This window comes from Schistocerca piceifrons, chromosome 10 (genome assembly GCF_021461385.2).
Source record: "Schistocerca piceifrons isolate TAMUIC-IGC-003096 chromosome 10, iqSchPice1.1, whole genome shotgun sequence".
NCBI lineage: Eukaryota > Metazoa > Arthropoda > Insecta > Orthoptera > Acrididae > Schistocerca > Schistocerca piceifrons.
The window spans coordinates 22,129,074-22,145,882 of record NC_060147.1 but is presented as its reverse complement, the minus strand read 5'-3'; the positions used below and the strand labels follow the sequence as shown (position 1 = coordinate 22,145,882).

The following is a 16,809-nucleotide window of genomic DNA, read 5'->3' as shown; positions in this document are numbered from 1 at the left end:
CTATCAAAAACGCTACTGTTTGCAGCTCGTAGTTCCTGTAATGTACTCCTGAAGAAAATTACAAACACCATATATGCCAATAAATACAGAAATTTTGGACAATTTTAACCCAAAGAAACAAACTGATATTTTGGTTCAAGTTGGTCCACTGCTATAAATTTAACTGGTAGCCAGAGCACTGAGGAAAGTACAGCTGACAAGCAGATAATAAGCTTACTGTAAAACTGAAGTAGTTATTAACATTAACTTGGTAGTGTAAGTTTAAATATCACACACAATCATGGGGGTACCCTTCTTCATTCCTAAACGTAATGCTATATGTAGCGCATTTCAACAACTGCCCCCCCCCCCCTCCCCCCCAAAGAAAAGATTAAACATCTCATACTTCCCAGGTGTGATAAAATTCATGTTTAAAGCAATTGTTATATTACATTCCTCTTATCAACCATTCTTGCCCAGAAATTTCTGTCCTATAAACCACAAAAACATTTTTTGCTACGTTGTCATTGGCAGTAGGTAATTAAGGATTTTGAAGTTTACATCAGAGAGATAGATAGAGATAGAGAGAGAGAGAGAGATAGAGAGAGAGAAGAGGGATGAGGGAGAAAGGCAGAAGAGAAGGAAACCAAAGAATTAGTTGTGACTTCTCTCCGATGCTCACTAACAAATGTATCCCTACATCAGACACTGGACTCAGGTGACACAACACTCAGGAGAAGGAGAAGAAGGGAGCTCTTCCTTCCACAAATAATAAGTGAAGTGTCCGATGCTCTCTAATTAATGTACGACTGTATTGGCATTGGATTCCTCTGACCCAATACAATGAACACAATACACAATGTAAGAACATTTCCTCCAATTCTTTTTTCTTATGTAATAAAATGATTAAAAATAAATTATCTCTCAATATGTTACGTGGTGTCGAGCGAGAGCTGCCAGGCGTGGCGTGGCGTTTTAAACCAGGTTGTACTCCTTCAGGTTCGACTGCAAAATCGTGTCCTTCACTGCCGCAAACACAAACCTGATGTTCTCTGTATCTGTAAACAGCAATGAAAATGGGTGACATGCAGTAACTGAAAATAATGTTACAGTTGCTACCATGCTACTACTATCCAACTGGTAGTCGTGACTACTGAAGAAATTGTGAAGCAGTAAATCGTTGGTCATACATAAAGACAAGCACATTTAAGAATTTTTGGAAAGAATACTAAATATTACATATGTTTTAGAGACAAAAGAACAAATTGCATACTGCGCTAATTTGAACCAGGTATATTTAATGTTTTTCATTTGTTTCAATAGGTAATTCAGTAACAGTACATAGTCTTCCAGGGAGCTACATTTTGTGCACGGGCAAGTGCTCTGTCAACTGAGCTATCCAAGTACTTCTGCTGTCCTAATAGCAAGTTTCAAAATAGTGCATACTCCACTGCAGAGTGAAAATTCGTTCTAGAAACAACCCCCCATGTTGTGGCTAAGTTATGTCTCTCCAATATCCTTTCGTCCAAGAGTGTTAGCCCTGCAAGATATGCACGAGAACTTCTGCGAAGATTGGAGGATAGGAGATAAGATATTGGCAGAGGTTAAGCCCTGGGGGCACGTCGTTAGTTGTGCTCAAATATCTCCATCAGCAGAGGATTTGGCTGTGGAAGGCAAAGCTGATAGGTCAGAGTCCTAGTCCAGTGGACAGTTTTATTCTGCCAGGAAGTTTCGAACCAGAGCGTAATCGATCACTGAGTGAAAACTTGTTCTGGAAGTAGGGTTACTGTCACAGATGACATGCTGTATGAAATCACAATAGGTCTCAAATGTTCTGTACTGAATATATGCACAAAACTAATCCAAATAAAGTTAAAAAAAATTTCACATATTTAACAACCAACCATCTCAAACTGGTAGCGCGCGCACACACACCAGTTCTGTCTTGGGCTTATTCCATACTATCGGGGTAGGTCTACCTGTGAAAGCAGATGTGTTTTATACCATGTCTGCTGTTATTTTATCTGGGCACAACCTTCAACCAACTGTTCACCCAAATTGCAGCCGACAGAGGAGTTGACCACCTAGCGGTGAAACACACTGCCAAGCACAATGTGGCAAATTTTTTGTAATTGTGACAAAATCACACAAAAGAATGCAACCATATTGCAAATCAGTATAAGTACTTTATTATTTTTGTTTGTTTTCCTTCACATTTTATTGATGTAATTTTGTATGAAGATTTGAATTTTTCTAACTGTCCCGGGATTTTTACTCTGTTAACTGTAGCTCTCGTCAATGGTATTTTTTATATTTATAAATTACTACACTTAGTTAATTTTATTATTTCCCACTTTGTAAAATTTTACAAAAGTTTAATTTTGTGTAACACATTTTTTAGGAAAAAGAAAAATTTCCTCTGTTTCTGTCCCTACACGGGCTACTTTTGTATTCGTCACCGCCCTCGGGTTGCTTAAATTTTCTTCCTTGTTATCGTGTTGTAGCTAGTCGGTCTGCCATGACAGCTGTGTTACATACAGTCTTTATATAGCTCATCACCGAGATGTTCGTGGTGTGTATTTCAGCTGTTTAATGTCCTACGTATTTCTGGTTTGCAGACAATCTGAAGACGGGGTCTAACTGGAATGCGTCAGTCATTGCCGGCTTCTTACTTAGTGATCGAGGACTCAAACCCTCCGAGAATAGGTTGCAAAGATTGTGTATGTAAACTTGTTAAAAAAACAAAATAAATAACATAATAAAAAATCCCCACAGAAACACGAGGGAAAATAGAGGACATAATATAATTCCCAAAAGCACTGGGGTAAGTGGTAACAATAATCTATTCGGAACATGAGCATTAATTATAATATCAGATGTCAAGGATGCTGGAATGTTTCCCATACTTATCGCTTTTGTCACATGTATTTCTCGAGTGTTTGAATTCCCGGCATCCTTGATATCTAATATTATAATTAGTGCTCATGTACTGAATAGGTTGTTGTTACAGCTTATCATAATGCTTTTGGAAATTTTAGTATGCCCTCTATTTTCCCCTGTGTTCCAATGGTCGTTTATTATTATATTATTTATTTTATCTTTTAACGAGTTTTGCTTGCACTATCTCCCTCACCTAATCTTGTGCGGGTTTGAGTCCTTGCCTTACGTTACAACTGAATTTTCTCTATTGTCTTTTACCTTTTTAAATTTTTTTCCTTCTCTCGTTTTATTTATGTAATTTTGTGAGAGTTTGAATTTAGGCAACTGTCTTGGAATTTTATTCTGTTTATCTGTCATTTTACATATATGTCGTTTTTGTCAATTGTATTTTCTATATAATTTTAAATTTCTATTCTTTGATCATTTTATTATTCACACTTTGTAAACTTTTCCAAAAGTCTTTTTTTATACACTATATTTCTTATGGAAAAAAAAAATTTCTTCTGTTTCTGTCACTACTTTTGTATTCATCACAACCCTCTAGTGCCTTGCATTGTCTTCTTGGTTATCATGCTGTAGCTACCCAGTGAGCCACTACAGCTCTGTTTGTTACATACTGTCTTTACATATCTTATCACCAAATTGATAATGGTGTGTATTTCAGCCATTTAATTTTGACTATACTTTTAGTTTCATATTCTCGTATAGTCTTTATTTAGTTACATTTTCTGTTATTCACTATGTATTTCTGCTTTGCAGACAATCTGTAGAAGAGTTCTACCTGAAACATGTCAAATAAATTCATCCGTTTATCAACTCGTGGCTTCTTATCTAGTGACCAGTACAGCAACTGTGCAGTACTACTATTGATGTGCTCAGTTTCAATGGCTGCTTCCCAACCCATGCCATCTGAATCCTTCACCCCAATACCAGCTTTTCTGAGCAACGTAGATGGAAGTCATCCTCACAACACATCCTTTGTTCCTGTAATCTTCCCCAGTTCCTTCCACTGCCCCACATCCATTTCTACTCTCCCCAGGACCCCAACGTCATTCATCCTACTCCCACAAATCTTCCCCTCTGTTCTGTCACCCCTTTCCAATACACTCCTCGTCATCGTGTGCTGCACACATTCACAGGTGCCGGCTTGCATTCCTATCCCGTACACCTGCTGTCTCCCTCTGAAACGTCAGTAATCCTTTGCCCATCCCCTTGCTTCCTTTCTCTTCTCGCCTACTCCACCTGACATAACCAATCACCTCAGTCCACACACAAAATTGCAGTACTGGCACTGTGTCAAGTGTACAGCAGTGTGTGTGTGTGTGTGTGTGTGTGTGTGTGTGTGTGTGTGTGTGTGTGTGCGCGCGCGCGCGCGCGCGTTTCAACAATCTCTATTCAATGTGATGGCTGTATGCCACCTTACTGGGAGAGCCTGTATGCCCGCACGGTATCACTCTACGAGTTGCTGTTGTAGCATCAATAACCTCTCCATCATCCATATACTGCTTCCCATGGAATGAATCCTTCATAGGGTCAAACAGATGGAAATTGAGAGGTGTGAGATCTGGGCTGTTGGGTGGTTGAGAAAGAGAAGTCCAATGTTTTCTGAGCTGCTCTCCGTGTGCATTGTAAAGAAGAAGAAGAAGAAGAAGAAGAAGTAGTAGAAGAAGAAGAAGTAGTAGTAGAAAAAGAAGTAGTAGTAGTAGTAGTAGTAGCAGTAGAAAAAGAAGTAGTAGTAGTAGAAAAAGCATTAGTAGTAGTAGTAGTAGTAGAAAAAGCAGTAGTAGTAGTAGTAGTAGTAGAAAAAGCAGTAGTAGTAGTAGTAGTAGTAGAAAAAGCAGTAGTAGTAGTAGTAGTAGTAGTAGTAGAAAAAGCAGTAGTAGTAGTAGTAGTAGTAGTAGTAGAAAAAGAAAAAGAAGAAGAAGAAGAAGTAGTTCATTTCAATTTTTGTGGCTATGAACATGCTGATTTTGTTTCTTCAGTTTCCTGAGGGTAGCACAATACAGTTCTGAGTTGCATGTTGCACCAAGTGGGAGGAGATAAAACAGAATAACCCCTGCAGAATCCCCGAAGACAGTCACCACGATTCTACCGGCTGAGGGTGTGGCTGAGTTTTTTTGTTCGGGCGAAAAATGGTGTGCCCCACTCCACCCATGTTTCATCATATGTGACAATGTTCAACAAAAAAATTGACAAAATCAGCCTGTTTTGAGGTGGAAGCAATGCCACACAAGTGGTACTTTGTTACTCTATATGGTATTCTATTAGGCAGTGAGGAACTCAGCGAGCACACCCTCAATGGTGGACGAATGTGTCAGCACTACGAACACAGACATTCAGTTGTGCAGTGAGGTGTTTGTTTGTGATCAGTCAGTCACCTCGAACGAATGTGTCTGCACATTCCGACGCTGCAAGAGGCACAGCTGCGCGGGCCGGCTGGCGTGCCGAAGTTCGGAAAGGTTTGCACAACCTCGATGTTAAGTGACAGACCCCTCGCGCAACGAATCGCTGTGCTTTTGTTCGCGCCAGGTCTCTGCAGATGTTTTGCAAACATCTATGGATTTCTGAGATGCTGTGGTTTTCTGTCAAAAGAAACTTGATGACACACTCTTCACAGAACACACCTCAGATACACCGTTCTGAAGGCTACGCATAGCGTCACCACCTACTGGAGCTTCACGAAAATATAGAGGCTGAAGTGGGAATATTCCACCATGTTCCACTACAAACTCCGTATTTTTTCAACCAAAATTGGTTGACACTAAAAAGTGTTGCACTACTTACTGAACACCCCTTGTACTATATACCTAAGAAGACACTTCACAGGGAGATCCGAATTTTCAGTTGCTCGTCAACAGCATTCAACATGTTTATTTGGCACTGACAATGTTAAAACTGCATCAACTACAGAGGGTGATCCAATGGTTGGTGTGACAGAGTGCACTGTAAATGTGTGCTAGATCTAGAGACTGACCCCAAATGGCACGACTGATCATCTCTCCCTCTCCTGCCACTGACAGCAGGTGGTTCTGAAGGTGACATGTGTAGACTGTTGAGATATTCTGACATTTCAATAATGCATCAGAGATGCTCGGCAGTATTTTTCGTATCAGATAGGCCTTAAAAGGCACCTAAATATACTACCTATATGGTTCAGACAGAGAAACTGCTTCTCAGACAAATGTGCATTTCCAAACAGCATTATGCTGCCTTCAGTATGCAGTGGATTCAAATACTAGAAACCCAACCGCATTTTATTAAGTAAAGCATTAAATTTATGTAGTCTGTGACCCGAGATGAATGGAAAGAACCACCTTAACTATATCTGTAAGGATTATCTCGTGTGTAAATTAAATGGTGTCATCACTAACGAATATCTATAAACAGCTTACTCTTGACTTTTTCAGTCTCACATATCTTGTCACTGTTACTATGGGGACATTCTTATCATATCAGTGATGTTCCACTTAAAAAGCAAAAGGCACTAGGAATAATGTTTAACACTGGCGTCCTCTGTTCACTGAGGTCAAAATATTGACAGTTCTAAATCTTTATGCCTGTGTCACAAACAATGTCACAGATATTGACACTAGCACAAACATACACTACTGCGACACTGGAAGCAAAATGAGTATTGACATTCGTAGGCACAGACTGACACAGACAAGAAACTCTCACAACTTGTCTGAAGTTCTTTAATAAATTGCCACATTCTGCTCTGACCACACCATTACACTATTTCAAAAATAATCTGTTCAGATGGTTCGTTGACAGTCCATCCCACTGTAAGAGAAGTTTTTTATATTGTTGAAACTGATTTTAAAGATTCTGATTTTAAAGCTGTGTAACTGGTTAAATTTGACAGGTGTGAAAATTGCTGAACTATCAGTTTAATAAGTCATGACTGCAAAACACAAACACAAATTCTTTACACACCAATGGAAAAATTGGTAGAAGCCGACCTTGTGGAAGATCAATTTGGATTCCGTAGAAATGTTGTACAATGTGAGGCAATACTGACCCTACAAATTATCTTAGAAGATAGATTAAGGAAACGCAAATCTATTTTGCTAGCATTTGTAGACTTAGAGAAAGCTTTTGACAATGTTGACTGGAATACTCTCTTTCAAATTCTGAAGGTGGCAGGGGAAATACAGAGAGCAAAAGACTATTTACTATTTGTACAGAAACCAAATGGCAGTTACAAGAGTCGAGGGACATGACAGGGAAGCAGTGGTTGGGAAGGGAGTGAGACAGGGTTGTAGCCTATCCCCGATGTTATTCAATCTGTATATTGAGCAAGCAGTAAAGGAAACAAAAGAAAAATTTGGAGTAGGTATTAAAACCCATGGAGAAGAAATAAAAACTTTGAGGTTCGCCGATGACATTGTAATTCTGTCAGAGGCAGCAAAGGACTTGGAAGAGCAGTTGAACGGAATGGACAGTTTCTTGAAAGGTGGATATAAGATGAACATCAACAAAAGCAAAACGAGGATAATGGAATGTAGTGGAATTAAGTCGGGTGATGCTGAGGGAATTAGATTAGGAAATGAGACACTTAAAGTAGTAAAGGAGTTTTGCGATTTGGGGAGCAAAATAACTGATGATGGTTGAAGTAGAGAGGATATAAAATGTAGACTGGCAATGGCAAAGAAAGCGTTTCTAAAGAAGAAAAATTTGTTAACATCGAGTATAGATTTAAATGTCAGGAAGTCGTTTCTGAAAGTATTTGTATGGAGTGTAGCCATGTATGGAAGTGAAACATGGACGATAAATAGTTTAGACAAGAAGAGAATAGAAGCTTTCAAAATGTGGTGCTACAGAAGAATGCTGAAGTTTAGATGGGTAGATCACATGACTAATGAGGAGGTATTGAATAGAATTGGGGAGAAGAGAAATTTGTGGCACAACTTGACTAGAAGAAGGGATCGGTTGGTAGGGCATGTTCTGAGGCATTAAGGGATCACCAGTTTAGTATTGGAGAGCAGCGTGGAGGGTAAAAATCGTAGAGGGCGACCAAGAGATGAATACACTAAGCAGATTCAGAAGGATGTAGCATGCAGTAGTTACTTGGGAATGAAGAAGCTTGCACAGGATAGTGCAGCATGGAGAGCTGCATCGAAGCAATCTCTGGGCTGAAGACCACAACAAGTTAACATAAGATACTTAATTTGTACATAATCCAACTGTAACATACTATCACTGCCAAAACCTATTCTACAGGATGTCATCAATGGCGAATAAAGGATATGAATCGGGAGAAGTTCACCCATTCCTAGCGTAAGATTTCCCCATGTTCAGTAGTTATTTTCTACAGCACATGTCATCCTCATGTAAATCTACACAACGCTCACTGTGAAAGTTTGTCAGAGTTCCAGTTCAAACTGTATAATAAATCAATAATAATAAATAAGTGTATAATAAATCAATATGTAGATTTACCTCCGGATGATCTGTGCTGTATAAGAAACAGAGTGCAAACGGTGTGTGTGTGTGTGTGTGTGTGTGTGTGTGTGTGTGTGTGTGTGTGTGTGTGTGTGTGTGTGTAATCTCAAGAATAGCAATACCTCATTTACTGTTACAGAAAACCAGCTGTCAGAAGGAAAAATAACTTATTTTCACAATTTACATTTGTCTCTCCCACATGTGCGGTCACACCTTAGCACACCTTAGCTCAAGGCTGGACCATACTAGTCGTTCAGACTTATGCAAAGCCTCTGACACATCACTGGGAGATTAAGTCCCACCATCAGAACAGATAGAGTGGGGTGAATGTGTCATTGCGAAACATCACAGTTACACCTGTTTCTATACTCCACAAGCCTCCTCACGGTTTGTGATGTAGGGATACAGTGTTTATCCTTTCCCCACTACACACATTAATCGTGCACGAAAAAAACAACTACGCCTCTGTACAAGCTCTAATTACTCAATTTTTTTTTACTGTGGTCATTTCCAGAGAAGTAAATGTTTGGAAGCAATAAGTCAGCCAAACTCTTTGAGGAATGTATGCTCTCGGAATTTTGCCAGTACATTTCTGTATGGTGTGCAACGTCTCTCTCGTACTGTCTGCTACAGGAGTTCGTCAAGTTTCCCTGGAACACGTTCGCAATTACTACAAGATCCTGTGACAAAATGGGCCATTCTTTGTTGACTCTTCTCTATCTTTCACATTAATCTCCCCTGATACACATCCAAGACTGATGGGAGACACAGGCACTCACGAATCAGTCTTACAAGTGTTTTGGAAGCCACTTCTGTCATCGACGGATTACCTTCCCTCAAGATTATTCAATCCCATCTCAGCCTGATATCTGCTTTTCCTACAATAATTTTTATGCAATCATTCCTCTTCAAGTCACTTAGGATGGCAGTTCACAGTTTGTGGTAATTGTCACCAGTGGTGTAATTAAACAGCAATGAGTTTCTTTGCCTAGCTGATTAATATTTGACAATCCCTGCAGGAATCGCCAGGTCATCCTGAATTTTTTGGTATTTTGGCTCTACTCTGTCTCTGAGCTGAGCTGCTCTGATTTTTTCAAAATAAGATTTTAGCAAGCTGAGTACACACAAAATATTGATTGTGTACTCCATTTTGACAGAAGGATTTGAAGGAGCATTTTATCTGCAATATTTACCAGAATATTATTTTAAATAATGACTGCACTGACACCGTTAACAAAAAGAGCTAAATCATCTGTAAAAGACAGGCATTTGATGCAAGTGCTCTAATTCTGACACGTAAGTTTGCTTTTATTATTTCTTCTAGCGTCTTTTTACCTTCAAATGGTTTTTCCTCTGAGATAATTAAAGAATACAGACGGTGTATCTCCATCAAATTGCTGTTCAAATTTCAAAAAATTGTGATACATGGGCTATGAAGAAGCTAACCTCCACTGCCATGCAGTGCAAGTGGCAATGGAACAGATACTACACTGGTTCAGTAGGTCAGTGCACACTTCATTTGCCTACAGTAGCTATTCAAAATGGGTATTACACCTGAAACATCCACCAGATGTGAAAACAATCTTTAAAACAGTTTTTAGTGCCAAAATATCTTAAAGCTGTTGACATTAATCACAAACCGTAAGTTGCATACAGACAGAATGTGACGAGTGAATACTGTGTGTATTAATGGAGCTGTCTAACAATGGGAAGGCAAAAGTTCAGGAAGCGACAAGTATCTGTCATTATGGAGCCAGCAACCAGCTGATACACCTACAGAAAACTGAAATAAAAATTTGCAAAATCCAACTTTCTGGCAATATTTCTGAGGACCATAATACTCAATGTATTACTGCTTATCTTTACCGACACAACAGACAGAGAAAGTATGCGTCTAATGAACAGAACAGAAACTAGTGACGAGACATTTGCTTCCTGTGACCAAACAGCAGCCAGTGACAAGAGTCAAAACAGCCTTGGAAAAAAAGAAGAGGGGAGGGAGGAGCATGCCAATGTCTAGTAGCCAGACAGATTACAGCTACTGTATTTTTTTTGGACACTTCTAGATGTGGAAGGAAAATAAATTCTTAATTCTACTGTGAAGCATTAATCTCTTGGCTAGCACTCTGTGTTTGCTCAACATGCCGATCCACATTCTGCCTGAGAAACAGAATTCTTGCATCAGTTCAAAAAGAACTCTAACCCAAGACTAGGCTGGAAGTGATTTTCACCTCTTCAAGAAAATGGAGTAGCAGCTTAGATTATAACGCTTTAAGCCTGAAAAAGAATTTGAAGATACTGACGTGCCCCTATACTCTCAAGCAGTGGAACATAGAACCAAGAGAACTTGTCAACCCATCAAGAAATAAATGGTCCAGTTACATTAATGGGAGGTCTGCCTATCAAAATGCAATACCCGGGGGCGGAGGGGAGGGGGGGGAGGGGGGGGGGGATGCGATCAACAATGTAGTCATTGTGGTAATGTGGAAAGGGAGCGATTTATCTGACATCCAAAAGGAGTATGATCATTGGCTTTCTACTCAATTCCAAAACGGTTACATTTTGAACTGTGTGCTGCTGTGGTTGCAGTATACTGTGACAGAGAAACAGCACTATCCAAAATCGGTGCCACGGCAGCTGCGGACCACCACGGGCCACAGGTGACGGACGTGAGCGACAGCTGTAAAGATGTATACGAGCGCACAGCTGTGCGGTTATTAAGAAACCAGATGCTCAGATGAATCACGGGGCTACTAACAGTGTCTCCTCAACGACTGTTCAGCAAGCTCTGCTGCATAAGAGCCTCCTACACAGACACCTGGTCGGTGCACCCGTACTGATCACCGTTCACTGACAGCAAAGGCCGGAATTTGTACGCCAACACCACAACTGGACTGGAGTCATGACAGGTAGCCGTTTCAGACGAATCACGTTTAAGGCTCCATCAGACAGGTGGTCACTGGTGTATACGGCACGAAACACCGATAGCACACATCCTAAAACAATCGTGGAAAGGGTGCAAGCCGAAGTGGGTGATATTGGCTTTCTGCACTGCAAAACGGATGAACACAAGTACACATCTACCCACGGGAACCACATCCACCCCTACACACAGTTTGTTTTTCCTCGGCACGATGTCACGGCATCTACCGGCAGGAGAGTGCAACGTGTGACACAGCTCCTAGTGAACGTGTGCAGTTTGAAGAGTGCCACGGTGAGTTTACCTGGCCACCATGTAAACCTCATCAAGAATCTGTGGGACCACCTCGATCTGGCTGTTTCTGGCACGGATCATCGATTGAGGAACACAGTGCAGCTAGCCACGGCACCACACTTCTGTCGGTACCTTCCAGAACCTCACAGACTCCCTCCCTACACGTCTCTCAGCAGTCTGCACTGCAAAAGGTGGTTATTCAGGCTTCTGACTGGTGTTCACAATAATGTGAGTGGACAGTGTATATTAGGTGCTTTAATAATAAAAAGAGTAGTTTTTAAAACTGTCCTACTCCATTTGCAGTAGTTTACTGAAAGCTGACTGAAGGGTACTTTTACAATAGCTATTATTTTGCTAAGGAAATTGACCTCGGATTTACACTACTGGCCATTAAAATTGCTACACCACAAAGATGACATGCTACAGACGCGAAATTTAACCAACAGGAAGAGCATGCTGTGATGTGCAAATGATTAGCTTTTCAGAGCATTCACACAATGTTGGCGCCGGTGGCGACACGTACAACCTGCTGACACGAGGAAAGTTGCCAACCGATTTCTCATACACAAACAGCAGTTGACCGGCGTTGCCTGGTGAAACGTTGTTGTGATGCCTCGTTTAAGGAGGAGAAATGCGTACTGTTTCCGATTTTCATAAAGGTCAGCTTGTAGCCTATTGCGATTGCGGTTTATTGTATCGCGACATACCTGCTCGCGTCGGTCGAGGTCCGATGACTGTTAGCAGAATATGGAATCGGTGGGTTCAGGAGGGTAATAAAGAACGCCGTGCCGGATCCCGACGGCCTCGTATCACTAGCAGTCGAGATCAAAGGCATCTTATCTGCACGGCTGTAACAGATCGGGCAGCCACGTCTCGATCCCTGAGTCAACAGACGGGGACGTTTGCAAGACGACAACCATCTGCACGAACAGTTCGACAACGTTTGCAACAGCATTGACTATCAGCTCGGAGACCGTGGCTGCGGTTACCCTTGACGCTGCATCACTGACAGGAGCACCTGCGATGGTGTACTAAACAACAAACCTAAGTGCACAAATGGCAAAACATTTTTTCGGATGAATGCAGGTTCTGTTTACAGCATTATGAGGGTCGCATCAGTGTTTGGTGACATCGCGGTGAACATACATTGGAAGCATGTATTCGTCATCGCCATGCTGGCGTATCACCCGGCGTGATTGTATGGGGTGCCATTGGTTACACGTCTCGGTCACCTCTTGTTCGCATTGACTGCACTTTGAACAGTGGACGTTACATTTCAGATGTGTTACAACCCGTGGCTCTACCCTTCATTCAATCCCTGCGAAACCCTACATTTCAGTAGGATAATGCACAATCACATGTTGCAGATCCTGTATGGGCCTTTCTGGATACAGAAAATGTTCGACTGCTGCCCTGGCCCAGCACATTCTCCAGATCTCTCAGCAATTGGAAACGTGTGGTCAATGGTGGCCGAGCAACTGGCTCGTCACAATACACCAGTCACTAGTCTTGATGAACTGTGGTATCGTGTTGAAGCTGCATGGGCAGCTGTACCTGTACACGCCATCCAAGCTCTGTTTGACTCAATGCCCAGGCGTATCGAGGCCATTATTACGGCCAGAGGTGGTGGTTCTGGGTACTGATTTCTCAGGATCTAAGCACACAAACTGTGTGAAAATGTAACCAAAATGTCAGTTCTAGTATAATATATTTGTCCAATGAATATCCGTTTATCATCTGCATTTCTTCTTGGTGTAGCAATTTTAATGGCCAGTAGTGTAGAATTCAGGGCAGAGTGGTGAATATCCTGATAATCTGTCACTGCCCCAATGCACGATATCACTACATTAACATGTGCAAATCTGCCTTTTCACTGTGCAACAGACACTCACTCTCACCGCCTTCTCTTCTACCGAGAGGTACGGACACATTTAGACACACTGCCACTCAAAATACTATGACGTACAATTATTTGGATATGAACAATGAGTAAGAAGACACCATAATATTTTGGCTTTAAAGGTTGCCCTAGGGACCATTTGTCGGCCTCATTTATACCGAATACAGTATAGTACAACACACCAAATGATGATCAACTGCTGGAGAAAATTTATTTGATGTAGTTGGAAGGTGAACACACGTCGAACACGGGGTTGCTCAGTACGTGCACATTAACTGAATGGCAATGAAGTTGGCACTGCTACTGGACAGGGTGAAGCTCCTGGCAGCTCGCGTACAACTGCTGTTTTTAATGGTTTCTCCAACAACCAACCCCCACCTCGGACTTGTGCTGGTCTCCGTGAAAGAAGACGGTTGTGACAATGCTGGAAAAGCTCACGGAACAAAAGTAGTTTGAGTTGCAGAGCCCGCTACGAACAGGGACTCCGATTGTCACTAATACATTTGAGGCAAACTTGTCCGGCAGACAGAGAATTGTTTGACGTTGTTTTGAGAGTTTAAAAGATTGTTGTAATGTATGTGGTTTATGAAAGAAGAAAATCCTCTCATTTAGCAGCGTTGAGAGAGGTAGTTTACTGTCAAGTTTTCAGTGCTCAGCAACATGCTAAAAAGGAGAATATGTCAACGACGTGAGGCACACAAGGTATAGCTTGACGTCGATTTGGATGGGTGGGAGCGTGAGTTGGATGGGGGGGGGGGGGGGGGGGGGGAGTGGGGGAGGTTGGTGCGAGAGATTTTCAAGCCAAGATGCAGGCAATGAGAAAAAGGGATTTTCACATTAGAAGCCTACCCTCCAGTTAAAGTACTGAATTATTCAACAACTATTACAGAGGAACCCACAAAACATTTCATTCGTGATACTATTCTAGTAACTACACTGGTCCAGACTCGTCTTGATCCTATAGGCTGTGCTAGCACACAGACCAAAACAGTTGACATTCCAAATTCTACAACATTCGTTCTGTAACTGATACAAAAGTACACAAAAAATGAAACTACACACTCAGTGCCCCAAAAACACAGACTTCACACCAAGACAGATTACTCATGTGGCAGCCCTCCAACCAAATAGATAACAATTCAGATCTTGAGGCTTGTTAAAATGTCACTAGATATTATTTTGTATAAGGTACTGGAGGGACTGGCATTTCCTCTACTATTTTGTCTTCCTTTTAGCAAAATTTCTTAATTAAGGTTTCATGGTATTGTTTTAACTTCTATGGTGACTACAATGATAGTTATACACAAGTACCTTGGGTTTGGTTTGACTATTTTCTTCACCAAAAGTAAACTACAGAACACAAGCCTATTACAAATTTCATAATGACTGACTCCTGACTTTGAGCTCATATTCTGGTTACATCCCATGACAAACATCAATGTGTCGTATCCTGCTGGAATTGTGGAAATGTCTGCTTCCAGTTGATGTGCGAATATTATACAGGGTGATTCTAAAGTCACTACACATTTCAGTGATATACTAAGTCACTGTACATTACTTTGCCTGTCGATTCCGGAAAACAGGCCACACCAAGCTTGCTATCAAGACCCTAGTCAATAAATTCCAGCATACTGGTAGTGTTGCAGATGAAGAACATCCAAGGGAGGCCGGCCATAACGCCAGACACCGTGCAAAGTGTGCAGGATGCGATCACACGTAGCCCTTCCGCATCTACCAGCAGACTTAGTAGGGAGCTCGGTATTCCTCAGACCACTGTAATGGAGAGTTCTTCGTTACAAGCTGCACAAACGTGCGTACCGTATCCACATACATATCCGTATCCCCGTACATAAGCTTGTAACGGAGGACTACGCAGCCAGACAAGGTACGTGTCATGACCCGCTACAAGCTGTGGAAAATGATAATTTGACGCAAAATGTCTCGGTCAGTGATGAAGCTACGTTTCATACCTGTGGACAAGTGAACAGACACAACTGCAGGATCTAGGCAGATGAACAACCAAGCGTGCTGCAGGAGTGGCAACGGGACACGGCAAAAGTGAACGTGCGGTTAGGGATAACGAGGTCAACAGTGTACGGGCTCCCCCTCCTTCGCAGAATGAACAGTTACTGGAACCACAGAACTAGATATGTTGGAACAATTTTTGGAGCCCTAGTTGATATCTGATGGGATTATAGATACTGCTGTTTTTCAACAGGACGGTGCACCACCCCATTTTGCCCTCGTTCGGGATCTGAATCGAGCATTTCCCGGCAGATGAACTGGTCGTGCCTCTCCACGGATGTGAGCACCCCGCTCTCCTGACTTGACACCCTTAGACGTTTTTGCATGAGGGTTTATCAAGTCTACGGTATACCAGGTGAAGATCCGCAACACTGAACACTTAACACAGCGGATTCGAGCTGCAGCTGCTGAGATTACACCAGATATGCTCGGGCAGGTTTTTCGGATTACAGTGGCGCACTGGGGGTTGTGCCTAGACATGCAAGGTGGTCACAATGAAATGTACTTAAATTATGTCTTATTGTAACATAAGTTGCAGTGCCATTATATATTGGTTAATAAAATTTGTTTAAGTACAAAATGTATAGTGACTTTAGAATCACTCTATATTTCAGTTGAAAAGGTGGTGTCATTTGCAGTAATATTTAGGAGAAAGTGTGCTTTATCAAGCATTTTCTGGTGAACAACAACTCTGAGGAGTCACAGAAACCAGGCCGTAATTAGGATAAAAAATTTCTTTTGCAGTTTAAAGATACAACATTTTTCTCTTTACAGGGGGATTTTCATTATTTTCGGATTAGTCATTTCGTTGCTATAATGTCAAATGCAAGACACTGCAACTGAACTTATCGTTTTAGTCACTGCAGTGGAGAAATGATGGATGTATAGCTTCAACTTTTGTTGACTGCATTGTATGCCACTACTAATGAATACTTCATGTGTTTTTCAGTTAAGAGTTTGTAAAGCAATATGTTAGTAGCTGCAATGTACAGGAGACCGAGTCGTCATACCAATGCACTGCCCCAGTTGTAACGCACACTAGGCACCTATTCACCAGCAAAAAAGGCAAACTTCATACTAGCATTACAATGTAACATTCACACATTCAGTTGTTGAGGCTAGGGGGCAAGAAAATGGGAAACTGCAAGTGAACACTTGATATAGAAGCAGCCCTCAATAAATGAACAACGAAAACTACTATACATTTTAACAGAAAATGAAAAATTTATTACTTTGAATGAATTTTGGAGGAAACAATGACGAATGAAATAATACCTACCTGAATCACCTTTGGAGCTATTTGTTT

The 16,809-nt window shown here is 41.3% G+C and overlaps 1 protein-coding gene across 2 annotated transcripts in view; it reads right to left on the bottom strand.

Moving 5' to 3' along the window:
- Nucleotides 1–363: 363 nt before the first annotated feature.
- Nucleotides 364–16,809, bottom strand: part of LOC124718859 (guanine nucleotide-binding protein G(q) subunit alpha) — a 79,138-nt gene continuing 62,692 nt past the window's right edge. For both annotated transcript variants that reach the window (XM_047244492.1, XM_047244490.1), the window contains exon 8: nucleotides 364–1,037. In XM_047244492.1, coding sequence (XP_047100448.1) covers nucleotides 955–1,037 — 83 coding nt within the window. In that variant the 3' untranslated portion in view covers nucleotides 364–954. The remainder of the gene's footprint in view (nucleotides 1,038–16,809) is intronic.